At 44.3% G+C, this 17955-nt stretch overlaps 1 protein-coding gene across 2 annotated transcripts in view; it reads right to left on the reverse strand.

Annotated features, from left to right (window-relative positions):
* LOC135244784 (protein bicaudal C homolog 1-like) overlaps positions 1-17955 on the reverse strand; it is a 64371-nt gene that overhangs the window by 30682 nt on the left and 15734 nt on the right. Inside the window, exons 2-3 of one of the 2 annotated variants that reach the window (XM_064317345.1) lie at positions 17783-17829; positions 4904-4973 (exon numbers count right to left, since the gene is read on the reverse strand). In XM_064317345.1, coding sequence (XP_064173415.1) covers positions 4904-4973; positions 17783-17829 — 117 coding nt within the window. Of the gene's footprint in view, positions 1-4903; positions 4974-6131; positions 6504-17782; positions 17830-17955 lie in introns of those variants that run through there. The other variant, XM_064317347.1, reaches the window with a different exon arrangement.

A 17955-nucleotide genomic window follows, 5' to 3' on the forward strand; every position in this document is an offset into this window, starting at 1 on the left:
CGCTGGAGTCAGAAGCATGGCCTAAATCAGGAATGTCACAGTCCAGTCCTGGAGGGGGCGCTGTGTCAGCAGGTATTTGTGATTTCCTTTCAATCAGCAGCCAATTAAGACCTTGAGAACAAGGTGTGTGGTTTCTAGAGCCAATCAATGACTTAAAGTTATCACTAGTACTGAAACACGCTGAAAACCTGCAGACATTGCAGCTCTCCAGGACTGGACTCCGATACCTGCCCTACTAACAGAACTCAACCTGAAGAATCTCTTGTGGTTCACGTTGTTGATCCCCTTTATGAATTTAAATCAGATCAATCAAATCATCCCTGGGGTGGCCTTTGGGGTGCTGAACTCCAGCGATGGACGTTCTGTGGACTGCTGGCAAAATGCTGAAGCTTGGCAGACAGTGAATCCCTTGGAAATTAGCAGGTTACTGGATTCAGTGAAATATGTGAATAGAGAGACTCCATGATATATCCACGGTGTCTGGCTTGCTATAATGCAATGAGCAAAATCTATACAAAACTGGACAACAGTGTAGCTGATATTGCAATTTAAATGCAATGCCAGCAGCAATATAAATGGAATCCTAGCAGCGATATAAATGCAATGCTAGCAGCGCTATTGAAATAAAGTGCCAGTTTGATGTGAAATAAGAGTACGTTTATGTAGGCTTATGAATTTGATACAGTTCCACGTGTAATTCCAAAGGGGAAACCAGGGCATTGAGATACAAAGGGCATTTTCAGCAATGCGAGCAAACAGCCATTAACAATGCTATAATCATTAATAGCTAATTCTAGCTAACAGCTAAATGAATGTTTCTGCTTTTATTTAAATGTTATCTGTGAATAAAATGAATAACAATTGGACACAGTCTAAAGAGCAGGGAGGCATGATGTCTTACATTAATATTTTTCTTATTTTATCCCCTCAAAGAACAAATATTGTACATGTAAAATCATATAATGAAGCATCCTTTCTACCAACATTATATAGGCTATATATGTGTGTGTGTGTGTGTGTATTAGAAAAAGAATAATAACTTACCTAGTTCATACAAGGAACAGGATTCTTTCATCCTGTTCTGATCTGAAACTATAATTCCTGTTTACAAGGATAAATTATCCGATTAACTGAGTTAACAAGAGTTAACCAGACCCTCTACTATGACGCCATGTTGGCTCTGCGAAGCTCAAAGAGCCAGGTGACATTCTACATGTGCACTCCTGTAGAGCCCAATTCTATTCAACACTTACAGACAAGCCTCCTCTACAGCTGTGTGATGCACAGACTGTGATCTTTCCCTGTGGCTTCATAAGGAAGCAGGGTGTCCCTGAGGAACTGAGGCCATTTCCAGGCTGGTGACTGTTCTCACAGGTCTGGTGTTAATGAGCGGCTCCTCGTTAAGGACCAGAGGCCGCGGTAACACAGCCAGGCCGCTGGAGTCCTCCGGGAGTCAGCAGGCAGGAAGTCATGGGCCCCAATGCGAACTCCGGGGTCCCGCCCCCCTCCTCTCCCACGCACTCAGACACACGCGCCAAGCTTTCCCACACACACCCGCTATGCTCCCCCACACACACCCGCTACGCCCCCCACACCACCCGCTACGCTCTCCACACACACCCGCTATGCTCCCCCACACACACTCCGCACACACACGCCCCACTCTCCCACACACACTCCACACACACCCGCTATGCTCCCCCAACACACTCCACACACTCCAAATACACCCCATCCTCTCCCACGCACTCCAACACACCCGCATGCTCCCCTCCACACTCCGCACAACACCCCCACCCTCCCACACTCCACACAACCCGCTATGCTCCCCACACACTCCGACACACACGCGCCCATCTCCCCACACACTCCACACACACCCCTATGCTCCCCCACACACCTCCAAACACCCCATCCTCTCCACACACTCAAATACACCCATCCTCTCCCCACACTCCAAATAACCCTGCTCCCACCAAACCGCTATGCTCCCCCACCGCACTCCCACTCCCCCCCACCTCCCACTCCCCACTCTTCTCCACACCGCTTCTCCCCACACACCTCACACACTCACCCTCACTCTCACACCCCACACACACCCACTATGCTCTCCCACACACACTCCACACACACGCGCCCCACTCCACCACACACCGGCTATGCTCCCACACACGTACTCTGCACACACACGCCTCACTCTCCCACACACACGCGCCCCACTCCCCCACACACCCCACACACACCCACTACGCTCTCCCACACACACTCCACACCACTCCCCCACACACTCCACACACACCTGCCTCGCTCTGTGTTTAGTTTCCATGGCAACGGCAGCACACGGCAGCCCAGAGGCTGTGTGAGATTAGACTGTAACAGCGGAACAGCTGGATGCTGTTTTTCCCTCTCCTTCTCTCTCTCTATCTCTCACTCTCTTTCCCTCTTCCTCCCTCTCTCTATCTCTCACTCTCTCTCCCTCTTCCTCCCTCTCCTTCTCTCTCTCTATCTCTCACTCTCTTTCCCTCTTCCTCCCTCTCCTTCTCTCTCTCTATCTCACTCATTCTCTTTCTCTCTCCTTCTCTCTATGTATCTCACTCACTCTCTCCCTCTCCCTCTTTCTTTATTTCTCTCACTCACTCACTCACTCCCTTTCTCAGTCCTGTTTCTCTCTCTCTCTCTCTCTCTCCCTCTCTCTCAGCAAGAATAAAGACTTCATTGCCCAGCCAGTGCTCCAGTCTACTTCTACTCCTTTCAAAGTACAGATCTGTAGTATGGCACCGACTACAGTAGCCTAAGGACTGACAAAAGCATGGAAACGTGCCAGCTAGCAAAGTGCTTTTTCACATGGCAAACGTTGATAATCTAGTTGACAAGCATAACTAATGCCACACACATTGCTCATATTAGCTCTCACAGTATCATCATCCTACGAAGCACAGGATTTATGGTCTAGAACGTAAGGATTTTGTAATTCTAAAAGACACTAAAAAAAATGGTTATCAAGATGGTCAATTTATTAGGAATTATTCCAAGGAAGCATAGTCTTAATTTCAACCTGGAAGCTGAATCTTCAGTCAATAAGCTTTGGTTACACTTACAACTGACCTCAGAATAACCCTGAGAAAGCTCCAATATGGGCATCAACAGTAGACTACAGACAGACAGACAGACAGCCAGTTAACGGCCACTCCCCTGAACCAGAACAGCTGTGCACGTCTGTGTGTGCTGGCGGCTGTATACCACAGACATGCATGTGTTTCCTTTCTGTAAAAATCAGGAATAATTTGTGTATGCAGTCATAACACAACATCACAGGATTGCTTAACATTATTCCACTGGGGGATTTTTTTTAAGTTAAGCAAGCCTTAGAGCTGCTTGCCAACAGACACAACGTTCGCGCCAGAATTCAGCTAACCTTTAACCTCAAGACAAATGATTGCAAACAGCATTGCAAATGAACTTGGGCACTAAGGTCAGACTGGATTTTGAAATGGATCTGCACAATTTTATGTAAACTCCTGACCTCCTCTTGTTTGCTTTTTTTATTTTTATTTTTTTTTACAGATTGGAACACCAGTTCTGTCAGGAAACATCAACTGAAAAGTCCAGGCTGTCATTTCTGAGCCGACGAGGTATGTTAGCGCCCTCTAATGACCCATTTGAGAAATGCACAATAAATGCAAGACTCCAAACATTGCTTCAGACTGAGATAAGACCGGTCTACAGATAAGACACTGCTTAGTGTCCTCAGATGGGAAATTTTCATTCATATCTCCCAGGACTGCAACAGCCCAGAAAAATTAATTATGAATCTGCAGTAGCCATGTCAGTGTTTAGATGGGAAGGGTACAAAGCAGTGACGCAGGGAAGTCACCGCTTTTCGTGTCTAATTTAAATGCTAGCACAGGAGGGCTAACTTAGCAGCACAGCAAAACTAACACATAGCATGCTTACACTGGTGGGCTAACGTAGCAGCACACCAAAGCTAACTCTTAACATGCTCACACTGGAGGGCAAACATAGCAGCACAGCAAAGCTAACACTTAGCACGCTTACACTGGAGGGCTAATGTAGCAGCACACCAAAGCTAATGCTTAACATGCTCACACTGTAGGGCTACCGTAGCGGCACACCAAAGCTAACGCTACGCATGCTTACACAATAGGGCTACCGTAGCAGCACACCAAAGCTAATGCTTAGCATGCGTACACTGTAGGGCTACCGTAGCGGCACACCAAAGCTAACACTTAGCATGCTTACACTGGAGGGCTAATGTAGCAGCACACCAAAGCTAACGCTTCGGGACAAGTAGAGTGAGAGGAGCAACATGACGCTAGGCCCAAGAGGAAGTTTGCTACGACGTCTCATTATCTAATAACAATTCAGAAGAAAGCTCTGCAGGCTCAGCACGTGATGCGCTGAAGAGAGGAAATTAGATCCAGCGCACAGCCTTCCTCACGACTGATGCCAAACTAATTACTTTAAGCACAGCTCGCAAAAGTGCTATATATTCTTTTATTGAAATTAATGAATCGGAAATGCATGTTCGGAGTGAGTTTTACTTTTTCGTAAACTTTAGCTTAATGAATTACATCCCACGCTACTGGTGTCAGTATCACAGACAGAGTATAACTACTGTGTCCGATGCTAATCTCCAGAACAAAATACTAAACACAAAAATATGCATGTGCACCCACACACACACACACACACACACATGCAGACATGCATATACATGCCCTCACACACACACACACACACACATGCAGACATGCACATACACGCGCGCTCACACACACACACACACATGCATGTACGCACGCACAGAGACACACACACATGCACACACATATATACATGTGCACAACAATTTTTTACTTGAAAGAGGGAAACCAACATTTACCTTTTTTAGACTTGGCACCAATCTTCAATTTCGAAGGCCAGGCAATCTGGGTCTTTGTTTCCTCCATAACCTGTAAGAGATTTCATTTTTCAATAAAGAAAGAAAAACTTACATTTTAATTAAACAATATCAATCCATCCATCCATTATCTATACCTGCTTATCCTGGGCAGGGTCATGGGGGGTACTGGAGCCTATCCCAGTGTGCATTGGGCAAGAGGCAGGAATACACCCTGGACAGGCCGCCAATCTATCGCAGGGCACACACACCATTCACTTACCATTCACTCACACACACATACCTATGGCCAATTTAGAGTCTCCAATTAACCTACCTAAATGTCTTTGGACTGTGGGAGGATGCCAGAGCACCCAGAGGAAACCAGGACTTTCTTGCTGTGAGGTAACAGTGCTACCCACTGCACCACCATGCCGCCCAACAATATCTAATTTACCACAATAAATGTTCAAAGGATATTACAATATCCAAAATCTTGGTTAAGGGCATAGCGATTTTGGAAAGGACCTGACTGACAGGAGTAATCCATTGCAATACAGACACAAGAAAATACAGAGTTTCAGAAAAAAAAAATTTTTTTTAACTATTATGTATTAATTTTTACTATATAGTTTTATACTGGTACAAGGGACTTCAGTTTAATAACAACATATCAATGATTATTGCGTCAAAACCACGAAAAATAAAAATGTTGGATTTTATATCATGTTATGAATCTTCAGAATAAAAAATGTGAAAGATCAAGAAAGAAGCCAAAAATATTCAGGATCAGAGATGACTCATTAGAATAATAACAACACCCTGATAAAGTGTGATGTCAGATGTGGATATCACCGTTTGTTTTCAGATTTTATCAGAAAATACCAATAAGAAGGTATATTAACAAACCATATTTTCTTTAATAATTTAAAAATCAAGACATATAGTCTGGCAGTACTGTTATTGTAACAGTAACTGTGAAAAAACAAATACTCCCACATTTACAATCAGTTAAAGAAAAAGGGCTGAAATATTATACCGTCAAAATGAAATGATTTTAGTTTAAAATTCAGACATGAAACACTAAGACAGGATGGACGGAATGAACTGGTCACATGAATAATAGATGTCGTCGAGCCAGAAAAAGGTGTAGACTGTTTACATTGGGCTCGGTGAAGTTCAAAGCTCTTTAAGCCTTAGACAGTGTTCTTTTACTTCAAACATAATTCACCTTCAAGACATGATATCCTTGCTGCTTGTTGACTTTGGATGTTATGATCGGTACACTAAGAGGTTTCTTTCGGAAAAACGCTCTAAAACGGCTTGCTCTCGGAAGAGCTTGCTGCGTGACCTGTTTCAAGTCCTGGCTGTCTCTCTCCTAAATCGCCACCGGCTGGCTAAAATACGCCGAGTATTCCGAGTTCAAGGTTTAAAACTGGTGCCTAACAGTTTCGGTCAGATTGGCAAACATCCGCAAGCAAAAATCTCACGTTCTCGAAGGACACGTGGTTGGCCCCATAGCACACGGAGAAGCCGTTAACTGGAACGAGCTTCGCCAAAAGCCAGATGAATCAACAAGCAAAACAAACGGTAACGAGGAGCATATGGGTGCGCGCAGCTGAAAAAGCGCGATGCCGTTGTCCGCTGTAATACCAAGTATTTTCCACAAGCTCGTGGAGCCGCCTCACCTTAGGCTACTTCCTGTACAACAACAGGGGAATCAAATACTTCAGCCCAGAGAATCAAACATGAAACATCTGGTTTGCTTTAGAGGCTGACTGGTGAAATGGCAGTGCTTGAAATGTCCTTGAACACTAAAATATCCGTCAGGCCTAGCTTTTAGCTATGCGTCTGTGTTCCAGTATTTTCTTAAGGGGGGTCAGGCGACTTATGTTGTGCCTAGAAGAGTGTAAATGGAATATTTTCAGTAATAAAATTATATCCACGCAGACATGGTGAAAGTAGACATTTTTATTTCAAGTTTATCTGAAAATAATTTTTCAGTATCCTAATAATATCCTCTAGCAGGAGTTAGCAGTAAAAGTACAGTGTGTGCCTATAAAATCCTGGTTAGACACACAGGTGTGACTACAGGTTAACACAACAGCAAAAGACAACTTTCCCACAGAAATTTATGCTGAACATTACCCTGTAAAACTCCAAGAATGGTGTCCTCCTTTGAACTGCTATTCACAAAAAAATGCATTGCATGGATGAATTGTGGGTGTCAGTTCGCCAATAAGAAACATATGCTAAAAAAACTATGACACATGTGCTGTTGGACAAAGCGTCAGGGAAAGCAGAATTTTTTTGGTCTAGTAGAGCACACGTCACAGTCTGGATTTGAATATTTATTTTGATCCAGTGTAAACTGACACCGGGAGTACTGTTTTGCTATGTATAATGCTATTTGGCTATGCATAAAATCACCTAGAACAAGACCAGGTCAAAACCTAGTATATGGCTGGACCTAACACATGTCATCCGGCCGACCAATGGTGTGACTTCATCACTCAGTCACTAACTCAGTCAGTCACAGACATTCGCGTTTGTAGGGCTGGCCCCGCTGTAGCGGTCCAGCCAAAAAGCATGATTGAGCCAGCAGGCCATTTTTCTGATTCACAGCACAACAGTGACACCGCCTGGCCAATCAGGTGCTTGCGGTCTGCCTGCACCAGCTACACAAGATGGCCGGAATCCACGCGCATGGCCACAGCTCAGCGGTAGCAGGACAATAAGGGGCAGTTTGGTGCACGTTTGGAACTTGCCCTCCTGACCTTATGGGACACAGTGACGGACAGTTCCCCAGTTAGGAACAGTACACGTTACACAACGGGAGTTACATTACACTTTATGCAATGGGCGTTATATATTTGGGAAAAAATGGGGATGGTCAGTCGTTGAACAAATGTAGTCTTACATTACATTACTAATGCAAGGAGGGATGTCCATATGAAGTGCACTAGTGATAAAAACAAACAAACAAAAAAAAAACTAATGTGTACATTTGAAAATCGTTAATATGCTTTTAGGATTATGAAAACCATTTGACTGAGCCCATACAAAAAACGTTAGCATAGTAAAGTTCACAGGTAATTTCAGTTAATTAAGAGCAACAGTTTCATGAAGATAAGCAGCCATGTCATATTCTATGTATAACCCAACAGAGTGTCTCAATCATACATGCTTAATGCAGAAAAAATATTTTGCAGAAAGGCTTATTTTCCTTTGTTAACCACACACTATGTATGCACCGCCCACACAAACACTCCATAACCTTCAACTTATAACTCAATTATTTTTCCTTCCAAAACATAAAGATTTTTATAATAAGGTTAATTTTTCTTTTTTTTGAGTGAAGTCATTTTGGGTTGAATTTTGCTGGCAGCTTCTAAGGGTAAACTAAAATAATTTTTTTTAAAAAGCACAGGGCTGGAAGCAAAATTCTCTGTTGACAACAGTTAAAATACGCTGAATTACATTTTCTTCTTTTGATAAAGGTTCTGTCTGTGGTTCCTAGTGTGGGATATTACCTTTCGGTAATGGCCAGAACAGACTCTGCCAACAACAATTGTTCATAAATCTGGAGGTGAACCTGAAGTTTATACTTCCCAAAAAAGTAGTAACCCAAAAAAGGACATGTTTTCTGTTAGAAACCTAATCATACCTTTCACCAGTTTTCTCTTCAACCCACTTTACATAACCTTCAGCTGGCAACGGCAATATTGTCCACATGATTGTGTACATCAACATTCAAGTTCACGCCAAAACCGTGACATTATATATATATGGCATATTATATATCTGCACTTATGTTCACATACAGTCCCAGTGTGCCAAAAACCAAATGTTGAAAACATGTATGGGAATGCATTAATGATGGTATTTCATAATAAACGTTATAACCAGGCTTATTAGGCCCTGATATAACCCGGTTTATCAGGCCCATGTCCTGCTTATTTTCACAAGTGTCCTCCTTTGACCAGAACATGTTGTCACCTCCAGAGGAGATGTGCTTGGGTGCTTCTATCTCGACTGACTACAGAAGAAGAAGAAGAGTTAGAGGCATGGCCTTATTAAGACAACACCGAGCTCTCAAATCCCACTGCACTCTGTAAGACCAGCCAAAACATAAAATACATCTGAAGTGGTATCATTATCTATATCAACCGAGTCAGTAAATTTATGTACATGATTTTTAATCCCGTGGGTATCTACATACCCAACAGAGACAATGATAATAAAATAGGAATAAGACAAATGTGATGTCACCTAAATGGACTGCATTTATATTTTTGGTAGAAAACAGAATGACAGAGTTGAGCTCCAGCAATCACAGAGTACGTAGGACCATGGTGACGGGCAGCTGGCTGAAGCTGTTAAAATGATTCCAGAACCAGAATTACCTGCGAATATTACTTTGAGATTAGAAAGAGAATAAATAATTTATATCTCAGCCAAGTCTTGGACTGATTGGCCTTCTCTTTACTTTTCCTTGAGCTTCTATGTCCACGTTATACTGTAGAGAGCAACTCTGAACTAAGCTTTCTAAATATGCTTCAAGTCAAAGTGTAAATGTAGTACAACTTCCTTTGATCTGTGCTCTGTTTCTAGCTTGTCCTCGGTGGATTCCACTTCCTTCATCACACACTGTTCAGATGCAATATATATTACATTATTACATTACATTACAGGCATTTGGCAGACGCTCTTATCCAGAGCGACGTACAACAAAGTGTATAACCATAACCAGGAACAAGTATGACGAAACCCCTAGAGAGAAGTACCGGTCCAAGTACAGGGAACAACCGCATAGTTCAACTTGGACCCTGATGGTTAAACTGATTAACACTAACAACGAGAACGGCAACAACGCAATCTATGGAAAAATAAAAATACAAGTAGTCGTTAAGACAGTTGATGCGCCTAAGTCACCTATGAAACAGCTGCCTAGTTACAACCCTAAGTTTAGTCATTTACAGGGGGGAAGGGAGGGATGGGGAGAGGTGCAGCCTGAAGAGGTGGGTCTTCAGTCGTCGTTTGAAATGGGTCACAGTCTCAGCTGTTCTGACCTCCACAGGGAGGTCATTCCACCATCGTGGGGCCAGAGCAGACAGGAGACGTGTTCTGGAAGTGCAGGTGCGAAGAGGGGGAGGTGCTAGGCGTCCTGAGGTAGCAGAACGGAGGGATCTGGCTGGCATGTAGGGTTTCAATATCTTGTGGAGGTATGCTGGGGCTGATCCCTTGACTGCCCTATATAAATGTTCATTCCGTTTCTATGGCTCAACACAATCAGTTAGATACCACATGCACACATTCCGACTTTTAGCTTTACGGCTTACTTAACAATAGCACACAAGGAAGACATTACTGACCTCTGCGTAACACAAAATAAAAAATAAATATCAAGACATGTGCCAATATTAAAAAATATTTTTATTACGTTTGCCTCAGATTTCAGCACCTAAACTTTGAAAAGCTTTCCTGTTGCCAAACTGGACATGTGAAATAACTGGACTGAATTACTCCATTTTGGCTCGCTGCCCATTTTTCCCAGGTCCAGCTACACAAACTTGGTGCTATTCTAAAGTTGCTGCTATTTTTGGCAAGCTTGACCATGTGAATGGCTTCTAAAAGACAGACCACACACCTCTAGAGGGATATCAGTTTATTTTACGGTAAATCTGCAAATGCTTTTCAAATGGGTGCAGCACTTACCCAAAATGAGTTGACCCGTGAATTTAATGTACGTCCATTTTTCACTTAATGATTAGATTGTCAAACACACTAAACTTGTTACTCACATCTTACCACAGTTTCTCTTTGGAAACCTTCAAGAATATCATACTTGAAATTAAATACTTGAGAAATTAACACGAATACAAAGGTATGGTGACAGCCTGTTGTCTGCCCTACTCAAGGGGACAGGTCTTTACGAAGTTAAAGTTCGGAGCTTTGCTGGGTCCCTTGGTCAAGAAACCAACAGACCACTGAATGCCAGTAGTCTGCTGGAACAGGAATAATAGCTCTGCTGGAACAGGAATAAGAGCTCTGCTGGAACAGGAGTAAGAGCCCTACTGGAACAGGAATAAGAGCCCTGCTGGAACAGGAATAAGAGCTCTGCTGGAACAGGAATAGGAGCCTTGACATTGTCCCAGATTAAATCAGTGAGATTTGTCCTTTGATTCACATTCAAATGCAGATGTTTACACTTTTTTTGTAAACAAAATTTGGCAAGTTCAGAAATCATCGAAATGACCCTGCCAAACTGTTTCTACAGAGAAAGTAACGCTTGCATGAGTATATGAGTCAAAGATTAGGACACATTTTGATTGAATATGGCCCATTACCTCCATGGTCATCAATGTCCTAAATGCCTGGTCTTATTTACAATAATAACCCTACTGTCTGAGATCGACAGCTCTGCTGTAATCCCTTCACCAAAGAACGTCAAATAAATAACTTATCAATGAACCCAGGAAACCCGATTAAAATGCCTCTTCTCATAGTTAAGGCAACAGACTAGCAATATTACCAGAAGCTCTCGTAGCTAGCTTGTAGCTACAGCAGAAATAAAACCACCCATAAGTATTGTGCAGCCATTACTCAACACTGTTTACGTTTCGAAATGAAATCTTCAGTGTTACACAGAAAGGTGGAATCATGCTTCAAAATGAAGCAGAGTTTTGTGGCTTCACCTCAGATGACATCAGTCGTCATAGTCATAATTCACTTTGAGTCTGTTTATTAAACAATCCAACGGGGAGACAGTGGGGAACCAGTGAAACATTCTGAAAACGATTCTGTTCAAATCTGGGGGAGCAAGAACACTGGAGAACAGCGCACGGTCAAAGATGCACAGAAACCGTAAGCGAACGTTTAAAACAAGGTTGGAGTTGGAGTAAAATAACGCCAGCGTCACACAGCCCGATTCGACAGCAGCGGAAAACCCCAGGATTGTGACGGGTGAATCCGCAGAGCATAAAATAATAACCCCGAGACACAGAACGCTTCATCACGGCGCGGACAGGAAGTCGCTCAGACGGTGAGCAAGGGAGGGACACGGCGGAACAGGAGTGCGTTTCCACGCGGCCCTCGCGGGATGAAGCGGATTACTCAACCTCTCTCTGAACACACAACACACGCCAATTAGCCGCAAGGCTAGAGCAGGCAGACAATCAGTCCTGCAGTGTGAGTGTGTGTGTGTGTGTGTGTGTGCGTGCGTGTGTGTGTGTGCGCATGTGTGTGTGTGCGTGTATGTGTGTGCCTGTGAGTGTAGATGCATGTGTGTGTTTGAGTGTGTGTGTGTGTGTGTGCACGCTCGGTTTGTGCATGTGTATGTGTGCGCGCAAGTGTATGTGTGTGCCTGTGAGTGCAGATGCATGTGTGTGTGCGCACGCTCGTGTTTGTACACGTGTGTGTGTGTGCACGCTTGTGTTTGTGCATGTGTGTGTGAGAGTGTGTGTGTGTGTGTATGTGAGAGTGTGTGTGTGTGTGTGTATGTGAGAGTGTGTGTGTGCGTGTATGTGTGTGTGCGTGTGTGTGTGTGTGTGTATATGTGTGTGTATGTGTGTGTGAGTGTGTATGTGTGTGTATGTGTGTGTATGTGTGTGTGAGAGTGCGTGTGTGTGTGTATGTGTGTGTGTATGTGTGTGTGTGTGTGCGTGTATGTGTGTGTGTGTGTGTGAGAGTGTGTGTTTGTGTGTGCGTGAGTGTGTATGTGTGTGTATGTATGTGTGAGAGTGTGTGTGAGTGTGTGTGCGTGTGTGTGAGAGTGTGTGTGTGCGTGTGTGTGAGAGTGTGTGTGTGCGTGTGTGTGTGTTGTGTGAGAGTGTGTGTGTGCGTGTGTGTGTAGAGTGTTGTGTGTGTTGTATGTGTAGGTGGTGTGTGTGTGTGTGTATGTGAGAGTGTGTGTGTGTGCGTGTATGTGTGTGTGCGTGTGTGAGTGTGTGTGCGTGTGTGTGAGTGTGTGTTTGTGTGTGTGTGTGTGAGAGTGTGTATGTGTGAGTGTGTGTGTGCCTGTGTGTGTGAGAGTGTGTGTGTGCGTGTGTGTGTGTGAGAGTGTGTGTGAGTGTGTATGTGTGTGTATGTATGTGTGAGAGTGTGTGTGTGTGTGTATGTGTGCGTGTGTGTGAGAGTGTGTATGTGTGTGTATGTGTGTATATTTGAGTTACTTTGTCTGCCTGACCTCAGAGCCTCATGGCTGACCCAGTATAAATCACATTTTTAAGCCGAAGCCTTGGCTTAGCTCTGCTCTCTCCAGGCCCAGAATCACTTCTGGGAAAGTAATGAAACCCATAACACCACCACAGCTGGGCTACGGACCACACAACATGCTAACCGCACACAACTGGGACAAATGCGTGCACTGCAAGTGTGCCATCTTATACTGTAATTTTATGTTTGACCTAGTTTCAGTTTCCTGGAGTCAAAAACACAGAGAAATTCGATAGAGATTAGAGCCGTTAGTGTCTCAGCATCAAACCTGGGAGGAAAGCAGTGAGGTGCTACTGACTGCTGTCAGCCTCTGGATGTGAAAATAAGACCCAGCTGAAATCCAGTCCTCGGACCAGGCCTGGCCTGTAACCGTAGACCTCGCCGTTTCCGCGGAGATTTCATAAATCCCTGAGCGCGAGCCGGTGTGTGCGCCGTAGCGCTCGCGTCATCAGCGATTAACCCAAAGGAGAGCAAATGGAGATTTCTGCCGGGGAGATTTTTAACAGACGTGCTCGGGGACCGATCTTTGTTCTGGACAAGGCCGAAGCGCTGGGCGGTGTGGCCGGACGCTGCTACTACACCACGCCTGGTCTGGATTACCGGCCTCCTGCTTCTTTTTCCCAGAGAAACGCTCTGCAGCCACGGAGGAGGAGGAGGAGGAGGAGACCAGGAGGCGACTGAAAGACCTCTGGGAAGGGAGGACCACGACATTCTTCAGCAGACCGCAGCGCATTAACAGCTAGAACCGGGCAGGAAAGGTGAACGGGGGAGGGGTTTGGGGTTTGGGGTGTAAATCATAGAGCTCGGCCATAAAGGGGGAGGGGGGGGAACCATTAAGCTCGGCGACCTTACAGGAGGGCATGGGAAGACAGGGGGACACAGAAAGAGCGTGGGCCTGGGGTGCCATGCAGTGTTTGGCAATGACCATCCCTGCTGCGAATGCACAAGGACTTTTACAATATGAGCACCATCAGGATCACTGAGATGTATATCATCCTGGAGCTGTATATAAATCACCATTAAACTGTAGGTATATCATCATAGTTTCCCATAATCGCAGGAGTTTCCTGTGGCTGCTTCGCACTGCTAATACCCAGCTCTGTATTCTTAAACGCTGAAACTTCACCCACCCAGTCTCCCTACCATTGAAGATAAAGCATCTGATTCAGCTTCAGAAAATGCAGTCAGCCCTCACTATCTGGTGAGGCAGAAGAGTCTGTTATGAAGGCTCATTGCGGGCTGTGGATCTCACCTTCTCTTCGAGTGTCCCAAAGGCTGCGCTAATGCTGTTAGCGGGACCGAGGCCATTTCAGTGCAGTAAAACCACTGATAGGTAAACTGAATATGGTAAATGGACTGCATTTATACAGCGCTTTTATCCAAAGCGCTTTACAATTGATGCCTCTCATCGCAGAGCATAGGGTTAGGTGTCTTGCTCAAGGACACTTCGACACTCCCAGGGCGGGGTTTGAACCGGCAACCCTCTGACTGCCAGACAATCGGTCTTACCTCCTGAGCTATGTCGCTGTCGAATACAGCCATACAACGCGTAGATTCAGAGACGATGCAGTGGTTATCTTGTGCTGGAATGGCTCAGCCTGTGTGTGGTGGTATGGAGCTGGTGGGTGTGTCTGTGGGGGGGGGAGGCAGTCCAGGGAATATCCGTCTGTGTGTCTGACAGTCCCGTGAGTAATGGAAGGGCCATGGGTTCACAGCACAGCGAGTCCACAGCAGCCATTTAAGTAGACGAGCGGCAGTCTGCAGGCAGAGAAAGTTCTGGCTTTCCGAGTAACGGTGTGAGGGTGGGTACTGAGATCACTGGTACAGACCTGTTATTATAATGATGACAAAAATAAACTCTCTGGATTTAACCAATCATAATTGTTTGCTATGAGAAAACGTGTCCACAGGAGCCAATTACCTTTGAGCTTTTACCCATAATGACATTAATAATGGCCTACTTTTCAACCAATCCAAGACAAAATAGTTTTCATGACCACTTAAAAAAATAAAATAAAATATCACATATCAATGTTTTTTTGATTAAAATGTGATTGGATTATTTGCTAACAAGTAACAGACTATATAATCTTGAATAGTTCTATTGCAATCCATGATTCCACATATTGCAAGTTTTCCTAACTGGAACAACTTTCCAAGCTGTCATTACTTTCAAAAGAGCGTGTATAATGTGTTTCATCTGCCTGTGTTTGGGGGAGGGGGGGTGGTCAGGCATTTTGTGGTCCTGCAGGGACCTTGTGTGTTGACCACACAGTCATTATATTACATTTCAGCATTTAGCACATACCCAGTCAGATCTGCATTTAGTGTATAATCCTTTACAGAGCTGGATATTCACTGTTGCTACTACCCCACTTAGTAGTTTAAAAAAATAAATCTTTTCAAAAGTCAGTGTTCTAGAACTCCATTGCATTTAATCAATAGTATCCATAGTTACATCATCATTCGAATGTTCAGTTAAGAATATTCTAATCACACATTTGTGATGTGTTACATCTTAAAGGGTTAAGTACTTTGCTCAAGCGTACAACTGCACTGCCCCACCTGGGAATCAAACCCGCAAGCCCTTACAGCAGTCACAAGTGCGGTTCCCGACCCACTTTCCTGAGCTACCACTACCCAGTGAGTCAGCTCCTATACTCTGTCACATGCTGTAAATGCAAAAAGGTTTCTCTGCTTGCGGCTTTCCCACCATTTTCATTATGATCCCTAATGCAAAACGTATTTTCTGAGTACATGTAACTGCCTAGTGTCACACAAGTGGACGTTCAAAGCCACAGGGAGGAACCCAGCTGTATAACCAGTTGCTGCATTCCTCTTTGGCATACAAACATTACGCTTAAAAACAACAGAAGAACAGAAAAGAGAATAAACAGCGCAAAACAGCTTTCATCAACCTTGATAAAAGTTGCAGTAAAAACGAGTTTGGGGCGTCTCACGCCTAATAGCTGCCAGTGATTCTCCCAGCTTGTCTAAATGATCATTCAACATTTGTGAAATAATCTCTTTGAAGCATAATAACCTACCACTGATTTCATGGTTTCAACACTCGTCAAAACTTTTTCCTGTGTATATACGTGACACTCACAAACATCGTTTTCCTGCCCTGACGACGGCCAGACTGCATTGGCAAGATTCAGGACCGGTCTCTGTACTGATCGCCCAATAAGTGGCTTCCGGATTTCGCCCTTAGCTTGTAGAACTGGCATTCTGCATTTTCTTTTTATTAAACATTTTAGATTTTTTAAAATGATTTACAGAACATTTACAACAGAAAATAACTGAAAAGGTGAGTTGTAGTGAAGTGGAAGATGTGCTTAAAAAAAGCCACTTATTCAAAGTAAGAATAAACAGTAGCAGTAACAGTAAAAGTGTAAGTTATAAGAGGGGTCTGTACTCTAAAATAAGGACTACACAGCTGCCATCATCATCACCTTGTTGTGAAAAAGAATGACGATGAAGAGCACCATGTGACCTAATCTCCAACCTCTCTAACACTAACATATCAATGAAACGAGATCACCAAACTGATTTTACACAACCGTGTTCCATCGAGACCCTCGGGATCAGCTTCTGAGGAGAAGTCAACCCTGTCTGTGTTTTCCTTTCAAAGTGCTTCTCTGGCTGTCCTTTGAAGGCTGGGTTATGTGAGGACAAGGCACAGACAGCCAGTCGCACCCCCACACTACTGGTGACCTGTCTGTCACTTTAGATACAACCCCCCCGCCCCCCCCCCCCATACCCCCTCCCCCCACCCCACACCACAACACAACTGGTGACCTGTCTGTCACTTTAGATATCCCCCCATCCCCCTGAAAGCAATGGAGTTCTGGAACACTGACTTCAAATTTTGGGGGGAAAAAAAAAATCTACACTTTGAAAGGTTAATATTTCTCAGCCAGAAAGTCCCATTTCACCATTTCAAAGCCTGGGATAGTGAAGGAAACAGGGTGAGGTTTGATTTCCAAGGCTTACTCCAGGAAGCAAAGCCTTCCAGGGCTTCAATCACTGCACTGGGACAACACCAAACTGCATTACATTACAGGCATTTAGCAGACACTCTCATCCAGAGCATGTTTTAAACAGTATCCATTCATACAGCCAGATACACTACTGAAGCAATGCAGGTTAAGTATCTTCGCTCAAGGGTACAACAGCAGTGTCCTACTCGGGAATGGAACCTGTGAACTTGAGGTTACAAGCCCAGTTCCTCACCCATTACAAACCCAAACTGAGCCAGTCGGGCCCATGCACGGAGTTCACTGGCCCAGACCAGGAAAAGAGAAAATGACGCCCAGCTAGGGTAGCTTCAGCAGTATAAGCAGGTCATTATTCTTTCCGTTTCACTGTTGCATCTCTTACCGATTCCACACCGATCATTTGTACAGCCCTATATAAATACACCCCTGACAGTTTTGAAGCGTATTTTCGCAAAGCTTCTCCAAACCTCTGTTTCCCATCAAACTCTGGCAGGTGGAGCGGGGATGAATTTAACAGCCGATGTTCTCACAGCTTCCGTATGTTCACTTACATGCAGAAAAAAAAAAAACTTCCATGAAGGTAGTTTTTTAATTTAATTTTTAATTTTTTTTTTTGCGATGGGGATGCTGGACTGTCCCGTAGGGGAGAACGTGAGGCGCTTACCTTCTGAAAGAAATCTTCTCCTCCGTTGATCTGCCCCTCCGTGCCAGCTGTGGAGAAAGAGAACCGCTCAGTAAACCCAACGTGCCGGAAACAGACATCACACATTTTATGGAAAACCCTTTCCTGTGCCGTCTTACCCTGGATGTGAACATAATAGGGCCTTCAGATTACCC

This window comes from Anguilla rostrata, chromosome 18, assembly GCF_018555375.3.
Source record: "Anguilla rostrata isolate EN2019 chromosome 18, ASM1855537v3, whole genome shotgun sequence".
NCBI lineage: Eukaryota > Metazoa > Chordata > Actinopteri > Anguilliformes > Anguillidae > Anguilla > Anguilla rostrata.